Source organism: Protopterus annectens, chromosome 3.part1 (assembly GCF_019279795.1).
Source record: "Protopterus annectens isolate FY-2018-M chromosome 3.part1, PAN1.0, whole genome shotgun sequence".
NCBI classification, from domain to species: domain Eukaryota; kingdom Metazoa; phylum Chordata; order Ceratodontiformes; family Protopteridae; genus Protopterus; species Protopterus annectens.
Genome location: NC_056732.1, coordinates 846196828 through 846217058, shown reverse-complemented (window position 1 = coordinate 846217058; position 20231 = coordinate 846196828). Strand labels below are relative to the sequence as shown.

Here is a 20231-nt window from a genome sequence, read left to right as displayed (position 1 = left end):
GGGACTTTGATAATGCATTGGAAATAAAAAAGGTTATGTGGTAATTGCATTTAAATGCTTGAACACGGAACCTGGCTTAAATGAAAGTATTTCTATCAACAGTATTTTAAAAGGTAAGGCTAAAGGGAAGGTTGACTCTCCTCTTTTTCTTTGGTGCCATTTGCGCCAGCCCTGAAAAAGTTGAGCTTAGCAGCTAATCAAAGTGCAAATAAATAGCAGACATACATATCTAGATAAATACCTAGAAAAAAACACAAAAACAAGCAAACAAGTGCAAAGAAGAAACTGATTATATGAAAACTGAATTCAACAACTGAGGAGGCGGGATGCTGAATTGTAATATAGGTAATCAGTGTACCAGAAAAGAGCATCAGATCCAGTAATGGGGCAAAGATAAATTTTGTGTGTGTGCGTGTGTGTGTGTGTGTGTGTGTGTGTGTGTGTGTGTGTGTGTGTGTGTGTGTGTGTGTGTGTGTGTGTTTGTGTGTGAAATCCCCTTTAGAGTGAGGATTTCTTTCAGGGACATTTCATCCATTAAGGAGGGCATTTCAAATGGACTGTTATTATTTGTTTCTACAAGGTCCACCTTGCCCTCTGAGCAATGAATGTCTAATGAGCTAGGTGTGCTTTAAACCAGTTGTAGAGTGTGTGTGTGTGTGTGTGTGTGTGTGTGTGTGTGTGTGTGTGTGTGTGTGTATGTCCTTGAACAGGAAGCAGGGACATTCAGTACCCTTCGATAGTCAGTCCTATGACTTGAACAAACTGATAACATTTTCCTGATTTACCCATTCTTACTATAAATCTGCTGTATCTTAAATACTTGTTAGCACTGAGTCATCACTGGTTTTAATTCTGATTACAAAATAATCTGCAACAGGTTTATGAGTATTGCAAAGTCACATAAGTTGTTACACTGCCACGTTGCCTGAAGTATATCGAGGCTGCATGATTTATTACAGAATGTGGTCTTTTTCACCATTGCATCAAAGCCAAACTAACCAGATGTTTTTACTTCTTAAAAATTACAGGAAGTTACTACACTCCAAACCTAAAGAACCCTATGGATTAGGAAGCTAGCTCAGAACGAAGATGTTTTGTTTTTATTCCAGCAGCATAAATTTGTATGCTGTCAGCATTTTAATAGCAAGATAAACATCTTCAAAATGAGTTAACACCACTGTATTCTAAAGGGTAAAGATCAATGCAAAAGTTATGCATTCGTAAAGCTGTTTATATAGTAGAAACACATGCAGATTGCTAGAATTCTTGCTTTTCAGTAATTGCTACAAGGTGGAAAATGTAACTTTGAGATAGTCCATGATAGCAGCATAGATAGAGTTAAACCAGCAGTATCTTTTTTTTTTGGATTAAGAAAAAGCAAGAAAGAAAAGGAGAGAGGGAGAGGGAGACAGAGATGCAAGGAACTGCATGTCAGATTGCGTGATAATCTTCAGAGAGATTTAAATCAGAGGTAGGATTATTATTATTACTATTACTATTAGGATTAATATTAGTATTAGTATTTTATATAATTAATATTAATAGATATAGACACAAGAAACCCAGATTCTGCAGTACTGCGATTACAGACAACTGTTGAAAATAGCTTTTCACTTTATCCACGGAAAACTTTTGTAAAATAGAAATTCAGCAACTGATCTAAAAATAAACAATTTTATGGTACTATTTCTCTGAACCATTCTTTTTTTCTAAGCTCTTTAAAGCTCGCATACACAAAAGTCATGTGCCATCAGTTAGAAGAGTTTCTTAAGACTGTTCACTCTGAATCTGTTTTCTGATTTGGGAAATGCATAGCCTATGCAGGCACAATAAAGAAATAAAGTAATAATGTTAGTGTGATACCAGGGCCCCAGAAAGCTACCTGGGTGGCCACGGTGGTGCAGCGTTTAGCATTGCCATCTCACAGCAAGAGGTTCTCCGGTTTGATCCTTGGCTGGGGTGCTTTCTGTGCAGAGTCTCCATGTCCTCCCTGTGGTCGCGTGGGTTTACTCCGGTTTCCTCCCAAAGACATGCTCTAGGTGGATTGGACACTCTAAATTGGCCCTAGGTGTGAGTGTGTGCATGTGTGTGCCTTCTGTGGAAGGTTGGGTGCCAGGCTGGCAACTCGACACTGTAAAACTCCACTGCCAATCATGAGCAGACAGGTGATCCACTGTGGTGACCCCAAACCAGGAAAAAGCCAAAAGAAAAATAAGTGTATAGCTAATCCTGCCTCTAGCTTCTCTCTGTGTGCTCTTTTTAATTTATTTTATTTTTTTATTTTATTTTTTACTCGGTCATTACATTAAATCCATCTACAATCCAATCTATTCATATTAAGTTATGATAAAAATAATAATGCAAGATTGAGAAGTAATAGCTCAGTCATGAGAACCCCACTTCAGACATGGAGATGTACCTGCCAAAGCTTTGAGAGGTAATTAGAAATAGCTTGCCTTTCTCACATAGCTAGTATATCAGTTTATGGATGACGTCATTAACAGTCACTCTTATCTGCCTGCTCTGGGCACATGACTTACTCATTGTTTGCTTCTCCTCCTTCCTTTTCTCCTCCGATACATACAAGCTCTATACTATAGTCTTGTCACTGTGATTTACAGTGTTACTTCCACTGGCCATTTCATCCCTGCCTGAGCACGTTATATTTCACAAGGTGGAAGTAAGGAAGACACTGGTATACCAAAAGCCAGATGCAACTTGATACAGTGATTCTATCTTAATTTGGCATAAATATCTATGATACATCACTGTGCTTTGTCACTTGGTGGCTCTGTAAAAAATCCTATGCATGTAGTACATTTATTTATTCACAGACTAAATGAATTGTTTGAAATAACTTTTTTTGCCACAAGTCAATCCCAGATACAAAATAACTACCAGACAATAATACTTGGCAGAGCTGTGATACCATTTAAGGAATGATCAATATTATGTACAGGCTGCTTACTTTTATATCCGTCTTACAAACAGGGCAGTTCTGTCTTTACTTAAGCAAAAAGGATTTGAAATTGAGGTACATATGCTTCACTGGTAGTTGTTGTGTCTTTTGGCTTTTCCCGGTTAGGGGTCGCCACAGCGGAACTCCGGTCTGCTAATGATTGGTATTGATTTTTACATACCGAGTTACCAGCCCTGATGCACAAACTTCAACGAAGGTACGCCCATTCACGCATGTCTCCATGCAGAAGACGTTCTAGCTGAGAATCGAACCGGGCAGTGTCTTACTGTGAGGCGACAATGCTTTTTCCAATATTCAGTGGTTATTAAGCAACACACTTTCTGTTGTTTGACATGTAATTTGTGATAATGCTGTGCATTATTCCCAAAAGTGCTCATGTAAAAGGGATGTGGAAATGGAGCACTAATGCACTTTGTCTACTGCAAAGCTTTTGGCTTTGTGTCATATAAATTGTGACAATATTACACAGTAATTATTTTCAGTAACTAGGTGTTTTCTTTCTTTCACTAATTATTGTAACTGTGCTTTCAAAAATGTCTGATATTATGCCTAAGTTTTGTGTTTCACTGCAAGTAGCTTTTCTCCTTGACAAGTAAACAGGCGAGCCCCAGTAAGATTAAAGACCCATTGGTAAATCAGTTAGCCCACTGGGCAAACAGTCTCTTTTCAGGGATGACCCAGAAGCACTGACTGGCTAAGTGACTTGGTCAAGGTCATCCAGGAGACAAGTGCTTTGAGAACAAAACCCTGTACCACAGCAGCCTTAGATCTCAGCCTTAGCCCTCTGTGCTAACTGCTGGAAAGTGGTTAACCTTGTTAACAAAGCAGAAATTAGTACAGGATAAAGAACATAAGCTGTACCTACCTGGAATAAGCACAGGACAAACTCAGAAAACAAGGCACCCTGGTGGAATCTCAACATCAGTAGGTCATATAACAAAAATAAGAAAATCATTGCAAAAATTAAGAAGTGTGATGCCCAGAAAGGTGGAAAGCTCTCTCGTTTATCTAAACAGACAACTCATGGGGCTAATCAAGTCTATCAAAACCAAATTTGATATAAAACAAGCATCCAAGGTCAAGGACAATCACAAGGTATTGTTGAGCTATGTCCACAACCTCAAAGGCAATGCACAACAATGAGCCGAACTAATTGTAAATGCAGCCACCTATACTGTGCTGGAAGATATGACAAATCTACTGCCCAACAAATTTACCCCCTCTTCCCCCAGACACACCCTCAGGAATATCCCCAAACATAATTCCCTAACTATCACTAGGGAACAGGTCCACAGTGCCCTCTCCAAGGCCAAGTGCACTGCACTGATGGGCCCCAAAATGTCCCAGAATTACTTTTTACTCATTAAAGCCTGGTGACACTTCCAAGTGTTTCTCTAGTTACATCCTACTGATCCCTGTAGGCATTTAATGCTACACATCTCATATTTACATGAATAATTTCAAAACACGCTGCATAAAAGTTACTGAAAAATCTCATCTTAAAGCTGTCATGATGGGCAATACAACAGCACTAATACTTGACCTTTGTTTAGTGCTAGTAAATAAATAATAATTGTTCAAATAATATGTATTTATATTGTCATACATTTCATATTTCTCTTAATATCTCAACAACCAAGTGACAAAGACAGAGCAGCCGTCATCTGGATAAACAAAATGCTGCTAATAGTATATATGTAACCTGAGTGGTTGCTGAGACATTGCAAGTTGTTAACAAAACATTACAAATTGAGTAATTACTGTGTTCACTGGGGCTTACAAAATCCAGTTTAACACACAGAACCTAAAGAATACTACCAGTGTAAAAAACAGTTTTGGCATTTAGACATATTTAAAAGCCTGTATGATTCCAGGCATATGAACATTTGTTTGAAACGTGAGGGTATAATTCCACCATTGGAAGCTACAAAGCAAACTTCCACAGCTCCATTGGAGGGAGGGAGTTAGTAGCATAAAACATGACCTATCAGGACCGTCAATATTTTACTGTAGCCTCATGTCACCCCAGTACACAAGAGTGGGCCATCTACTGACCCAACTACAAACTGATATGTCTGACTCATCTCATATGCAAAACTACGGAAACAGTGTCATAGGAATTCCTAATAGTGGATCCATTCATACTTCTCAACCTCTAAGCATGAGAAATCTGGACAAAGCCAAAAATAATGGGGGAGGTGGGACAAAAGCCCAGAATCAGGGACAGATTTTAAATATAGCTCTTATAAATTAAGAAAGTTGCTTTGATAACAGGTTTTGCATTAGCATGCATTTTCTTAAGGATATGAATTCTGAAACTCAAATGTATGTCATTATTTAGTGACTTCAGTCCTCAATGATTTTCCATAAAATGTCAAATTTTACGAGGAACACACCAAAAATGTGAATCAAAAATCAGTACATTTTGCAAAAATCTGGGCAGTTGAGAGGTGTATTTTCAGTTTGCACTTTTGAAAGAGTGGAGATTGGTCTCCCAGTGTTATACTGCCCTCTAGTGGAAACTGAAAGCTGTATCTTTAGAATAGCATGCAGACTGGAATAAAAAAGCAAGCATCTTCCGCTCTTTTCTATATATATATATATATATATATATATATATATATATATATATATATATGTGCAATTTCAATGGGCCTTTTTCAGATTTAGCCCGGGAGTGGTATCTATCTATCTATCTATATATATATATATATAGATATAGATATAGATATATAAATCTATATATATTTTATATACATATATATATATATATATATATATATATATATATATATATATATATATATATATATATATATATATATATATATATATATATATATATATTTATATATGTATGTATATGTATATGCAATCTCAATGGACCTTTTTCAGATTCAGCCCGGGAGTGGTATCTGGTTAAGTGATCTCTTTTTTTAGTTAATAATTATCCTAACACAGCAAACCTCTCGACTGTCCAAATTTCTGCCTCAAATTTTTGGATTGTTCCTCAAAAACCTTGTGGTTTTCTGTGAAATCATTGAGGATTAAATTCACTAAATTAGAGATATTTGCATTTTAGACATAATATCCTTCAGAAAAATGCATGTTAATGCAAGACCTATTATTTTAACAACTATTTAAGTTTATAGGAGCAATATTTAAAATCTGTCCCTGACTTTGGGCCTTTGTTCACCATTATTTCTGGATTTGTCCAGATTTCTTGCACAAAGAAATTGAGAGGTATGTAACACAGTATACAGACTTTTTCTAACCTTGCCACTGGCCTTATTTTCATTCTCTCTTGCCTTGCAGTGGCTCACTGCTCAGCTTTATCCATCTTTTTCTTAATTCTTTACTATATTTTAAACAGAAAAGTAACTAAACTGGGAAAACATAACACGAGGAAGGAGGTTAGACAGAGAGAAAGGAGTTTATTTGGAGGCATTTAGCCATGAACTAAGAAAATAGTAATATGCATCTTCTTTATTAACCTGTGCATTGTCATAAGTATATTTTATATCAAATCACACATCACACTTCCATACCATAGACAGGACTATTTTACATTTGAACCTAGATGTTATAGAAGTCATAATGCCTATATTTATCCTCAATATATTGCATTCATTATCTACAGAAGACTGTGCTGGTTGTCCTGGCCAACAAAAGGGGGTGAGATAGCTTCACAGTGGTATAAAGGCACTATCTATATCTTTTGTGCATTAAAGTCTACAATCCCTTGTAGATATAATGTGTCTTTTTATATATTAGTGCAAATAATTGACACAGTTTTATTTTTTAACATTAAGAAGGTGGTGCATTGGAGCAGTTAGTTAGCATTGCCACCTCACAAGAGGGGGTCTATATTACCTAACCAAAAAGTTATTTCAGCGAATACAAAAACATCGACACATAAACAGCAAACTGTGTAAATACTGAAATACATAAACAAAGAAAGCCAATTTGTCAAGTTAAAATAGTTGGCGAACTTCTCAAGCCTGGGCTGCTGGTGAGCAATGTAAATAAACTGTATATCACCTAACCGGGTCTATATTGCATAATGGAAAAGTCTGTTAACTGAACAGCACCTACATTGAAAATGTTCATTGTGAAATTGCGGTACAGTAAAGATAGGAAAGTTTGTCCTTTCCTTACTGTGGTGCGATCTCAGAGTTGGTATATGTAATTAGGGGGGTGTGGGGGAAACAGTCCCCCACAAGAGCGAAGTCGATGAACTGCGTTTTTGATGTAAGTGACGTTTGGTTAACAGACTAACCACCTAAAGTGTAATTCATATGAAGTGACATAAACAAATAGCCCATCAGTACTGTACATTTCAAATAGAAATAAAGTCACATAAACCCTAACTAATCATCTCAATTGTGTTTGATACTTTTTTACTACCTGTTTAGAATGTTTACATTACATTATGGAGTATACCTTTATATTTCCATGATTTTAAGTGAATAAAGTAGAGATATTGTAATGTTTTAGTTTTTGTGAATGAAGTTTTAACCTTTATTTTAACATCATGTTATATGTATGTACTTAGTTTTGTATATTACTACTGTATATCTAATCAACGTGGTGACGTCAGATGCTACAGTTTCTGAGATTTGGTCAACTATGACAATTCGATGTGGCACTTTTCAGTGTTCAGGTATTTCAGTATTTATGTAGTTCTTTATTTATGTGTCGATGTTTTAGTATTTGCTGAAATAACGCTTCGCTTAGGTAATATAGACCCACAAGAGGATCATCATTTTTATTCTCCACTGGGTGCCTTCTGTGTGGAGTCCGCATGTCCTCCCTGCATCTGCATGAGTTTTTTTTTTTCCATTTTCTACATACAATAAGGGTGTTGTGTCAACTGTTGCCATCTCTCTCTCTCTATTCAATGTCACTCTCCTACCTTCCTTGACACTCATGCCTGACAGTCACAGATCTTCTCTCACACAATTCGCCCACCTCTTTGCTTGATACACTTGTTTTCTCTTGCCTTCTTCCTGTCTGTCTGCGTGCATCGTACTACCCATCTCAAGCACTTCATCTCCATCACCTTAGATTCCTCAAACTGATCTGCCTTTATTGCTCATATTTCTATACCAGGTCTATATTAAAAGACAGAAGAGGTGTTTCATCGAACACCTCTTGATCGACACATAAAGAACGAACCCACTAAAGCATGAACACTCAAAACAGCGATTTCTTTATCTGGGAAAGAAATCCCTAGCACAAACACACACACAGACACATGTATACACACACACACACACACACACACACACACACACACACACACACACACACACGCACTTTCAAACATAACATGGGGGGCTTCATCCCTCACACCACCCAATGAGGGGGACTGTGCCCCCCCACCTCCCCAACTAAACATACCAACTCCAAGATCACACTACAGTGAGGAAAGGGGAAAACACACAGGGATGACCAAGCAATTTCTTTCCCAGGGAAAGAAATCACTATTTTGAGCATTTGCGCATTAGTGCATTCACTCTTTATGTGTCAACCAAGAGGTGTTCGATGAAACTCCTCCTCAGTCTTTTAATATAGACCCTCTGTACCATATCATAGTGGTGATTATTTGAAATGTCAGTATCTGCTACAATGAGTCCTGAAATGCAGAGACTGAATGGCCAAAACATCGTACTTGTATATACTAAGTCCATGACTGCATTTCTTGGAATATTCCCTTTTTTCCATGGTATGGCAATCCTGGAGTTGGTATGTACAAGTTCGGGGGGGGGGGTTAAGGAGAAGAATGATTTTCAAGATTCACTCATCTCCTATGTTTTTAAAATCTTTTTGTTGTTGTTCTTGTCTTTTCAGCACTCAGCATTTTGAGTGCTGACATTTCAATAGGCAGCTTACAGTAGTGTTGAACATACCACTGTTTTGTGCATCTTACATTTCAGCTTCTTTGGCATTTTTCTGTCATACACTACACCTGACATTCCATGCCAGTTTGCTGTAGCCCCTATAATTCTAGCTTTGACTTCCTCATTCAGTCATCCCTTCTACTCAGCCACCCCTCCCAAATACTTGAAACTGTTAACCTGTTCCACTATCTTCCCTTCTATCTTAAGTTCATTTCTTTTCATTTCCCCCATTTGCTGTCATTACCACTGTCTTGTCTGCACTCAGTTTCAGCCTGTGTGCCTTCAGTTTTGCATTCCATTTCACTATCCTTTGCTGAATTTCTTTCTGAGTCTGCCTATAATGTAATTTTATCTGCAAATAGTGACATTGTCTCTCTGTCCACTCCGACCTATTTGCTAACGTAGTCCTTCACCAGTATGAACAGCAGTGGGCTCAGAACTTAGTCCTGATGCACACCCACTCTCACTGGAAACCCCTTTGTAAGTCTGAACACTGTTCATACCTGAGTCACTGGGTACTTCTACATAGCTTACAGTAATTTTGCCAATGTTTTTGGGACTTCAAATCAGCTTTCTTGTGACCCTGTCATATGCTTTCTCCAAGTCTAGGAATGCCCAGTCTCGACTCTTTTCTCATTTCTAGCATCTTCTTAAGTATCTGTCTCAGTGCAAACATCAGGTCAGTTGTGCTACATCCTGATCTGAATCCAAATTACTCATTTCCCATCTTACTTTCTATTAGTCTGTGTATTCATTTATCAATCACCCTCTCCAGAACTTTCATGCAATGTGGCAGGAATCTGATACCTCTGCACTGCCCAGTTATGAAGGTCTCCTTTCTTATTGAACATTGGCACTAGTATGCTTATTCTCCAGTCGTGTGGGATATGCCTTTGCCTTTATACTGAAATGAGTACCATAAGGTGCCCTTTCTTTCCTGTCTCGCCCATCTTTTTTATCATGTCTGTTGTGACCTCATCTGAGCCTGATGGTTTCCCTGACTTCATTTTCCTTAGTGCTGTTCTTACATCTTCTATGGTGGGCTCCTCCTCCTCTTCTCTAATGGGGTTTTCTTCATTCAAAAACTGCTGGAAGTACTCCTTTCATCTGCATCTGATATCCTGTGGACTGGTGAACTGGTTGTTGCTGTCTTCCTTTATGAAGAGTTTTTGACTGTCTTCTTTATCTTTCTTTCTTTGCCTTGCAACCTGATACGGTTTCCTTACGCTAGCTACTGTGTCACTTTGCAAAAGCTGGTAGAGTACCTCTGATGCCTTGTTCTTTGCTATTGCAACTCCTCTGTTTGACTCTTTGTTAGCCAGCCAGTACTCCTTCCTAACCAGGTCCTTCTTTTCTGTCTCCCACTTTTCCTGCAACTCTTCTTTATTTTGATGACTTCCTAGACTTCTGCATTCCATTATCAGCTTTCATTATATATCTTATTTCTATACCTGGCTTGGTCACATATCTCTATAGTCCTCACACTTACTGCTTTTGAGGAATTGACATTCTTCAACTCAACCTATTTCCACTTCTTCTTGAGGTGCTAGGGCCCTGAGTAATTCCTTGATATGTTGTGCTTTCTCTCCAGTCAATTTCCAGGTCTTCAGCTTCGTCTCTGTTGACCTTCATGCCTTCTCTGGCCACTGCTTGCAGCTGATTATGGCAACCAATGGTTTATGTTGTGGGCAGACTGTTTCACTGGGAATAACTTTGCAATCACTGATTCTACCTCAGTGACCTTTCCTTACTAGGAGGAAGTCTACCTGAGTTGCATGTTGGCCACACTTGTATGTTATCTTGTGACTGTCTGTCTTGATGAACCATGTGTTGACTACCCTCAAGCTATTTGCCAGATAGAAGTCTACAATGGCCTCTCATTCATTTCTTTTGCCCCATCCATGTAGACCAAGGCAGTGCTCATATCCTGTCTGCATTGATATGTGCATTCAGGTCATCCATTATCAACATCAATTCATGTTGACCTGCTTTATCTAGTCGATCCTGCAACTTCTGCCAGAATGCACTCTTTTACAAACTATCAAAAGCATAAGTGGGGTCATAGGATGTTATTATGAATACTGTCCTATCCTTACACTGAAGTATGGTTCCCATGAGTCTGCTACTAATTTTGATGACAACCCACACTGTCTTCTGAAGCCTCTCCCACACCACAATTTCCAAACCATTTCTAGTCTGACCTCCTTCTGAGTAGTAGACTCTGGATTCCAAGCCAAGTGGCTTTGCTGCACTGCCCTTCCATCTTGTCTCCCGGACACATAGTATGTTGAACTTCCTCCTTATCATCATGTCATCCACTTCCAAGCTCTGTCCTATCAGTAAACCTACATTTTGTGTAGCAATTCTTAATTCATGTTTGGCAGGTTGATTAACTTTACGTCCAGCTTTCACTCAGTAGAACTATCCAGGGTAATCTAAGCTGGGCAATTGGACATTGGCCAGCCAGTAGTTTATTGACCGAGGGCTGCTGGGCACATAGTAGACAATAGGGGCACATACACCTGTCCCACTGTTAGCATGGGTCCTTGGTGTAGGTTGCAGTAGGCTGGGCCCTCAAGTGGCAAATACCCATGCCCATTTGGCGACATTAGTCAGCACAACTGAATCACCTTGTGACGACCCACCACTGTTGACCAATACGTGACGTGACATGGATATCCCACCTCTGGGCCAGTAATAAAGGAACCTCAATCCTCACCCCTGACACCTGTGGGGGGACTTTCACTAGGAGGATAACAGGTACACATACAGTATTTTCAGATGCAGCTCTCTACATCAAGTACAATTTCCCTTAAGAGCACACAGAGACCACAGCTATAAGGTAGCTACCACTGCCACCAGAACCCCCTGCCAGCTATTTTAAGGCCCTTAACAAATGGTATCCAGTTTTACTGTGTAATATTAATACAAATGGCAGTTTGACCTAGAGCAAGGCTATTAGGAGTGGCCCACACGGTGACACCAAATAAATATGCAAGTACTCTAAAACATAAATATCTCTACAAAGATCAGCCACAAAGAATGGTATAAATATATTTAATAATACATAATAAAAGAACAAGAAAATATTAAATATATATTCACAGTGACATCAGAATTCAAAATCAAAGGAAATAATTAAAACATTGAAGGACAGACTCAGACAAATAAAGAAAATCAATATCTACACTAAGCTTTGCTATATTTCTGGCTGAATCTAGGAGAATGACTATTCCCTAATAACTTACTTAATAGAGGAAGGCAGATGATGTGGTAAGTGGTCCTTCTTGTTGTTGTCAGGCCCAAGACATAATACAGAATGCTCTGTCTCACTAAGAGACTTCTCAAAATAATATCTAAAATATTACTGCTGGGATAGCTTGCAGAATTAAATCACTTCTTGTCATCTGACTTCTAGTTTCCATGCAAAATCCCCTTTGCTGGAAGCTGGCAGGATCTAGCACCTACGTGTAAAGATACACACACAAGGACTTTTGCTCAGATATTTGGCAGGTGCAGAAAGTCATAAAACAGTTGCATTCTTCCACACTTATAGAGTAGTAATTAGTTCACCCCAAAGATAATACAGAAAGCATTTTAGTACAGACTTTCTGTCTCTGGCTGCCTTGAAACCTGTGAGATAGCATCTTTATAGCCTAGCTTATAAAGTAATTTAATTTCAGATATGTTTCTAAAGTTTTCTGGACTGATGTTAACCCTCCAGTTTTGTCTGTTAAAACATATACATTTAAACAGTTACAATATTGCATGTACATTTCTGTTCTGTCCAGTAAGGCAAACTGTTACTACATTTCAAACACAAGCACTTTACAAATATCTTTTCAACACAAACATCTGTACAAATAAGTTTGATATACATGACATATAGTTCTAATATGTTTGCAACACAAGCGTCTTATATAAATCATGCTGATATTCGCAAATGACATACAATTATTTACAAAATTCCAGCTAGCTGTGCTGGCAGTACTTCCTTTCGTCACACACCTAGAGCCATATTTTTACACAGTCAAGTGACTAGCCTCACCATGGCACACAGGCTGCTATCAATGTTTTCCTATCTTGAGGATACTGCACACCACAGTAGATGGCCAAGGCAGTTAGTCTATACAAGTCTTCCCTCTATAGGACACCATTTAAAATATGTGCTGCTGCCCACAGCTCCATTCCTGGGTGAGTTTGAGATGGAAAAAGTCAGCATGTTTTTTGGAGGTGGAAGGAATCCCATAGAGACATGCAAACTCCAAACAGGCATTGGCTGAAGGTCAGGATCAAATCTTGTAACTTATGCATGGGAGGTGAAGAGTTTAAATATTATACCAACTGCTCTCTCTCATCTTAGTTCTGGTGAGGAAGGGAGGAACTATAATAAAATGCTTTTAGCTGTCAGTGATGAATATACAGTTCACTACAAAAGACTAAAAGACTGAAGAAGGCTTTATTCTTTGAACTTACTTAAGGCCTTTGACTCAGTCTCCCATATGTTCCTCATTAGGAAAAGCTTAGCAGTGTTTCAAAATGCATTGCCAAATTTACCAGCTGTATGAGCTACCTGACCTTCTGTGCTCTGATTGAATTAACCCTGTTCACCTCTGCAGCCCTGCCCAAGAGGCAACCAGGGATGTTTTCGGGACCCATGGAGGTGGAGTTCTTGGATTTAGTGAGTGTTGCCAGCACTTGGTTCTTCCTAGTAGTTAGGGGTAGTATGTTGGAGGAGATTTCACCTGCTGGAGCTGGGGGTGATAGGGGAGGGTGAAGACTTAGCTAAGTTTATCAGCCAGTAGATTTGCTATGTCACCCTGATCAGTGAAGGTGGTACTGTTCACCACCACTCCAGCATACTGCTGTTTGTTACCTTTAAGGTTCCAGACATAGCTAAAGAAGGTCTTGTGACTGTCCTTAGCTTGCAAGGCTATCTTGACCTCAAAGTTAGCCTTGATGGACTTAACTAGACCTCTTAGTTTCTTGCTTAGTTGTATAAGAGAGCACTTGTCTTTAAGTGAGTTGCTCTTCCCAATTTTGGCCATGCGTTTTCTTCTTTTAGGATATACCCAGTTTAGGGGATGATTCTACAAGTGGGGTTTGTTTTTAGTGTTTACCTTTGGTAGGTATGACAGCCTCTATGCAACCATACATGTTTATAGAGGGACTCTGTGAATAATTCCACATGATTTTATTGGGTCTTCAGGACAGGCTGCATCACAAGTAGCCTCTAACAGAGACCATTTCTTTTAAATGCCGGTGGTAGTAAAAGGCAGCTGTGAAGAGAGCTGCAAGCAATTGTGAAGAAGCATGCTGAAACAGCTGTAGAAATCATACAAGTGTGCATCACAATCATGTCTTTTCAGGCATTCAGTATGTTAACTTTTACAGCCTGAATGCACAATCCCCCTCCCCAGGTTACACTAGTATGTGAAACATTTATTACTTGATCTTCTAGTTTTTCTTGTTTGTTCCTCTCTGATCATATAAGTCGTGTCTCACAATTTTCTGTGTTTCCTTTTACAGGTGCAATTTGCTTTCATTGTCACTGTGCTAATCTCTGGAACAGTGATGGCATCAGCAGAAGAGTCAGTCGTCCATTCAGCTACGCTTCTAGACCAGGTGTTACAGCACATTGACAATCACCAGGATGAATTTGTGCAGGTAAGAAAAAAGTCAACATTGTTGCTTGCACTTGCAGCCAGGTTGCAGCAGCCTATTTTTTTTTTTTAGTCAAATTTAAATCTTACTGCCACCCTTGCAGTGGTCAACCACTGGACATTACAACTGTTGTAATCTTTGACTGTTAGTGATTCAGCCTTGCTTTTACTTTCAGTAACATATACAGTGTTCAAGCCAAAATGTGTCAGGTTCAAAGATCATAGTTAATTGCTAGGTATGCAGTTCAGGAGCCTAGTCAAAATAATTAACCAAAGCACTATCTGGTTAGGTGACCTGCCCAAGGTCACTCAGTAGGCAAATGAAGGCTATGGGAGTCAAAACCTGTACCACAGGAAGTAACTTATTAAGAGTAGCTCATGAAACTCCAAACAAACAAAAATAGCCGTAAAAAGGCAAAATAATAAAAAATGAATGGCTAAAAACACAAAATGAATTAATTACATAAAAATCCAACTGGTAAGCGCTTTCATTCCCTTCATGGAACTTATTCAGAAGTTCTATGAAGGGAATGAAAGCGCTTATCAGCCTTAGTCCTCTATGCTAACTGCTAGATGAGTTCTTTGACATGTATTTCAACAGCAGATCTTGTCTATGCTGCAGTGGAAGTTTTTTTTTCTTCAGTCAGGTGTTAAAGGTATTGTTAATTATGTGAATGTGCAGGCTTTATAGGTCAGGCAAAGGTACACTCTCAAAAGACTGCAAGAAACTGAGAAGGCGTTTTAAAGCAGTCTGTGTAGCACTCAGAAGATACAGTCTTGATTTTCTTTGTGAGGAAAAGCTGCTGCCTTTCAAGCTGAGTCATATGTTTAGAGAAGTACACCCTGGAAGAGATATTATATTCTATTAGGGGTCTGATAAAGGAGGAGTAGGAGAGATAATAACTTCCCTTGACCTAGAAACTAAACCTCCTGATAATCAGTCGGGCTAGGTATAAGGATTTCCTAATGACAGTACATACATGGTGAACATAGGATAGCTAATAGTCAATGGAGATGCCCAGGCCCCTAATAACTATGTCAGTTTTCAAAAGGGTGTCATCTGTATGGTAGGTTAATGGTTGCCCATATTTGCTAAAAAACACTAAACTGTACTATGCTATATTTCTTGGCATTAGCCTAAGCCAGAGGTCCTGACACCATTAATTTGCAGTTTTGAAGTTAGCCCCACATGGAGAATCTAGGTGTCTGCTGGAAAGTTTATGATAGCTCTGAGTTTGCGATCATCAACACACCTGGTCAGCTTCAGACCCTATTATCAGTCTTGGTATCAAAGAAATAAATATCAAAGAGAAGTGGCCTAAGAACTGGTCCCTGAGGGGAACCACTAGTAATGACATGTTTGAATGACAGTGTACCCCACTAAATTAATATATTGGTTTCTGTCAGTACACCATTTTGCTATGTAGTCAATTACAAAAGGGTTTACGTTTAGTTTGATTAACTTGTCTGCCAAATAGCTGTTAGAATGCATGAGGCAGTTGATTCACTGCCTTATGCCCACCTTTCCTGTAACTAGTCTAGTTCAGATACAGATTTGCTGTATCCAGGACTGTTTGTAAACTTCTGAGCCCCACAAGCCTTTCTGTGTTGGAGGGAAGCCTTCAAGCTTATCAGTGGGAGTGGTAAGCACTAGGTAGCCCATCTACTACAAGAGGAGTGGTTTCTGGTCCAGAAATTGTAGTTTATTGGCTATTTGGGCAGTTTTTCCATCTCTTTCAACCTTCTGATTTAAAAGCCTGCATTTGCGCTTGTTTCCCATCTGTCCTGTAACTAGTCTAGTCCAGGTACAGATATGCTGTATCCAGGACTGTTTGTAAGCTTCTGAGCCTCCAAGCCTTTCTGTGTTGGAGGGAAGCCTTCTAGATTATCAGTGGAAGTAGTAAGCACTGGGTGGCCTATCTACCACAAGAGGAGTAGTTTCTGGCCAAGAAATTGTAGTTTATTGGCCGTTTAGGCATTTTTTTCCATCTCTTTCAACTTTCTGGATAAAAAGCCTGCATTTGCACTTGTTTCCCACCTTTCCTGTAACTAGCCTAGTCCAGATACAGATTTGCTGTATCCAAGACTGTTTGTAAACTTTTGAGCGGTGCCAAAGTCTGCTCTTCAATTTTTTTCTCTTAGATCTGCTAGTTTTCTCCTCTGCTGCACTTTTACTAGCTTATTAGTCTAGCGCTTTACCAGACTTCTTGTAGCAATTATTGTAGCACACAAAGTGCTACCAGCACTGAACGTTCTACAAGGAAACAACTCCAGTACTTATTATTAATGCCCACCCCTCCAGGCATGTCTAAAGGTCAGTTTCCTGTGTTTTCTCCTATTAACCTAGTGAACTTGGGCTTCCTGAGGCAATGTAGCAACTGCCTCATGTACACTGACAACCCTCTCCTCTTACCTCCCAACACTCAGACTTGCGAGAGATGCACTTATATATCCAAATTGGAAGCCACGCACTCTCCAGCCAAGACGGGAATAGCTGGTCAAGAGGAGAAAGTCAGCACTTGCACCACACCACATGGAACACATAGCCCTCCAGAACACACATCAGCACTGCCTTCACATAAAAACATGAACCACACACCCACCTTCACAGAGGCTCTCAATAAAAATCTACCCCAACAGCAGAGACCTCCAAGGCAGAAATGCGCTTGACCAGCACAACACAACACGAATCACTAAGCACATAACTATCTTAAACAGTGCGCCACTCAACCAAAGCCCCTAAGGCAAACCACCATGCCCAACACACTAGTCATAGGTGACTCGATAGTGAAGCACACTGATGATGGGGAGGGGATTGAGGTTCCTTTATTAGTCACTAGGCTGAATAAAGAGAAAGTAACAGTCAGCTGCCTGTCAGGTGCCAGGATCCGCCACATAACACATGCACTCAGGTCCCTCAACAACAGGTACAAATATGGATCTGTCATTGTACATGTGGGTGTGAATGACTTGAGACATACCTCCCTGGACTACATGAAAAGAGACATGGAGGAGCTCTTGGATTATTTAGCCTAAGCTGGTATGGCCCTAGTCCTGAGCAGCATCCTACCATCACCCAGAATGATACCACAATACAAGCAGAAAATGATTGATTTCAACAATTGGCTAAGTTTCTGGTGTCATTTTAAGGGAATCCAGTATCTGTCTGCCTGGGATGACATGATTGACAGACCTCGATGCTTTGCCAGAGATGGCCTGCATCTGTCACCCCTGGGCTTCTGGATACTGGCCAAGGCTCTTGCAACCCCTATAGTGCCTTTTTTAGGTGGTGTTCCAAAGACCAAATTACTACCGTAACAGCTACAAACAAATGCAATCTAAGGACCATGCTGCTCAACTATAGAAGTCTAAATCTCAAAATGCACGTGCTCGAAGCACTCCTCAAAATGGAGAACATCAACATTTATGCTGTAACAGAGACCTAGTTTAAAGCAGCAGAAAGCACTCCTGCAATACCAGACTATAACTCATTCCACACCTTTCGGCACCAGAACATGGACCAAAGCTCCAAAGGCAGTGGTGTTTCCATATTCATAAAGGATGCACACACCTTCAGACTGGTAGCCCAACATAATGCATCAGAGATACTTCAAGTGCAGCTAACATGGGTAAGACAGCGATTCAGGTCATAGCCTGCTATAAGTCCCCAACCATGTCCCAGGACTCACACTCCACATTCCTAAGCACCCTAGAGAATATTAGGGTCCAACCTAACACTCTCATACTGGGTGACTTCAACTACCCCTCCATTAACTGGGAAAACTACTCATGTTCCAATACACTTGCCCAAATGTTTCCTGGAATTCATTAATTCCAATGCCCTGAACCAGCTCGTTCTTACCCCCACTAGAGGTAGCAACATCCTTGACCTGGTCATTACTACCATGGGCAACCATTGCTCTACACCAATGGTCAACTCCTCCCAGGTTAGATATGACCACAAACTAATCACCTTGGAAATACACATCCCTCCCACCCCCCGGAAAGGTAACCATCATGAAAGATTTCTCCAAAACTAACTTTGGGCTCCTAAAAACAGAGGTGGCTAACTTCACGACACCCATGCAAATGGAGAATAGTTGCATGACCGCCGAATCATACATCAGTGCACTGTACAAACATGGATACAAATTCATGGATCTTGCCATACCCAACAGAACCAAGACACTCTCCTCCAAAAAAAGAAAGCCACTCTGGTGGTCCCCTGCCATAAACAAACTCTACAACAGAAGGAGAAAACTGATACAGAATAAGGTGAATCCCCAAGACTGGAAAAACTCCCTTATCAGCCTCAACAAAAAGTTGAGATCCCTCATCAAATCCTCTAAAGCTAGCTATGAAAACAGGATTTCAACAGATAGTAAAGACAACCAGAAGGCCTTCTATAGTTATGTAAAGAATCTCCATGGCAATACCCAGATTTACTCTGAGCTACTGCACAATGGTACCTCCTATACCGAGCCAACCGATATTGCCTATAAACTGGCTGAAAGATTTACTACCAACTTTACGTCCCCCCCAAAGGACCAATCACAATACCAGTAAATTGCCAGGCACCCAGTATTACTGCTACACAGGTTAAAACAGCACTGTTCAAGGCCAAGAATACAGCTTCCATAGGGCCTGACAATATCCCTGGCTGTGTTCTACATGAACTAGAGAGTGAACTGGCACCTCACTTGTGTGCCCTGTTCAGCCACAGCCTCACCTCAGGCTTTGTCCCTACCGAATGGTGCACTGCTACAGTCATCCCTCTCCACAAAGGAGGAGCGATTACAGACTCTGGGAACTATTGCCCCATTAGCCTGAAGAGTCTGATATACAAAGCTATGGAACGCATCATCATGGACCTAATAAACAAGGATATAGGGAATCTCCAAACTCTGGATCCCACACAGTTTGGTTTTGTGAAGGGTAGATAGTGCCTGCTCAACCTGGTCAACTTCTTTGAGTCAGTCACCCGAGCTGTGGATGAAGGCAAGGTGGTTCATACAGCCTACCTTGATCTGGCCAAGGCTTTTGATACCATTCCCCATTCAGGAATCATAGAAAAACTCACTAAGCTAGGCATCAACCTGTATATCATTAGGTGGGTTGTAAACTGGCTCACAGATAGAACCCACAGTGTGAAAGTAGCTGACTTCATGTCAGACTGCTAACTAGTCATGAGTGGATTCCCACAGGGTTTGGTCCTGGGTCCTCTTCTGTTTGGTATCTATTTCTCCGAAGTCCAGGCCAACACAAAGGGACTCTGGTTGACAAAGTTTGCAGATGATTGCAGGTTGGGAGCTATTATTAACTCCCCAAGTGATGTTGACATCCTACAGAAAGGCCTCACTGAGACCAACGACTGGTGTCAGAACCATGGCCTTAAGCTCAATGCCAAAAAATGTGTCTTCATCCCCTTTGGGAAAAAAATGGTTCCCATGAATTACCACATCGATGGTAGTCCACTGAATACAGAAGGCATTAGAAAAGATCTGGGAACACAGACCACCACATCACCACTGTGGTCAGAAAGTCCTTCTGTGTGGCACATCTCATTACTAAAGGTTTTGCATCTAGGAAGAAGGACGTCATTATCCCCCTCTACTCTTCCCTCATTAGGCCAATCATCGAGTAGAATTCCTCATTTGGCATGTACCTCACTAGACATCTGCAACA

The 20231-nt window shown here is 40.1% G+C and overlaps 1 protein-coding gene across 3 annotated transcripts in view; it reads left to right on the top strand.

Annotated features, from left to right (window-relative positions):
- Window positions 1-20231, top strand: part of LOC122798297 (beta-Ala-His dipeptidase-like) — a 1272900-nt gene that overhangs the window by 443005 nt on the left and 809664 nt on the right. For 2 of the 3 annotated variants that reach the window (XM_044067120.1, XM_044067119.1), the window contains exon 2: window positions 14413-14550. In XM_044067120.1, coding sequence (XP_043923055.1) covers window positions 14413-14550 — 138 coding nt within the window. Of the gene's footprint in view, window positions 1-1334; window positions 1472-14412; window positions 14551-20231 lie in introns of those variants that run through there. The other variant, XM_044067121.1, reaches the window with a different exon arrangement.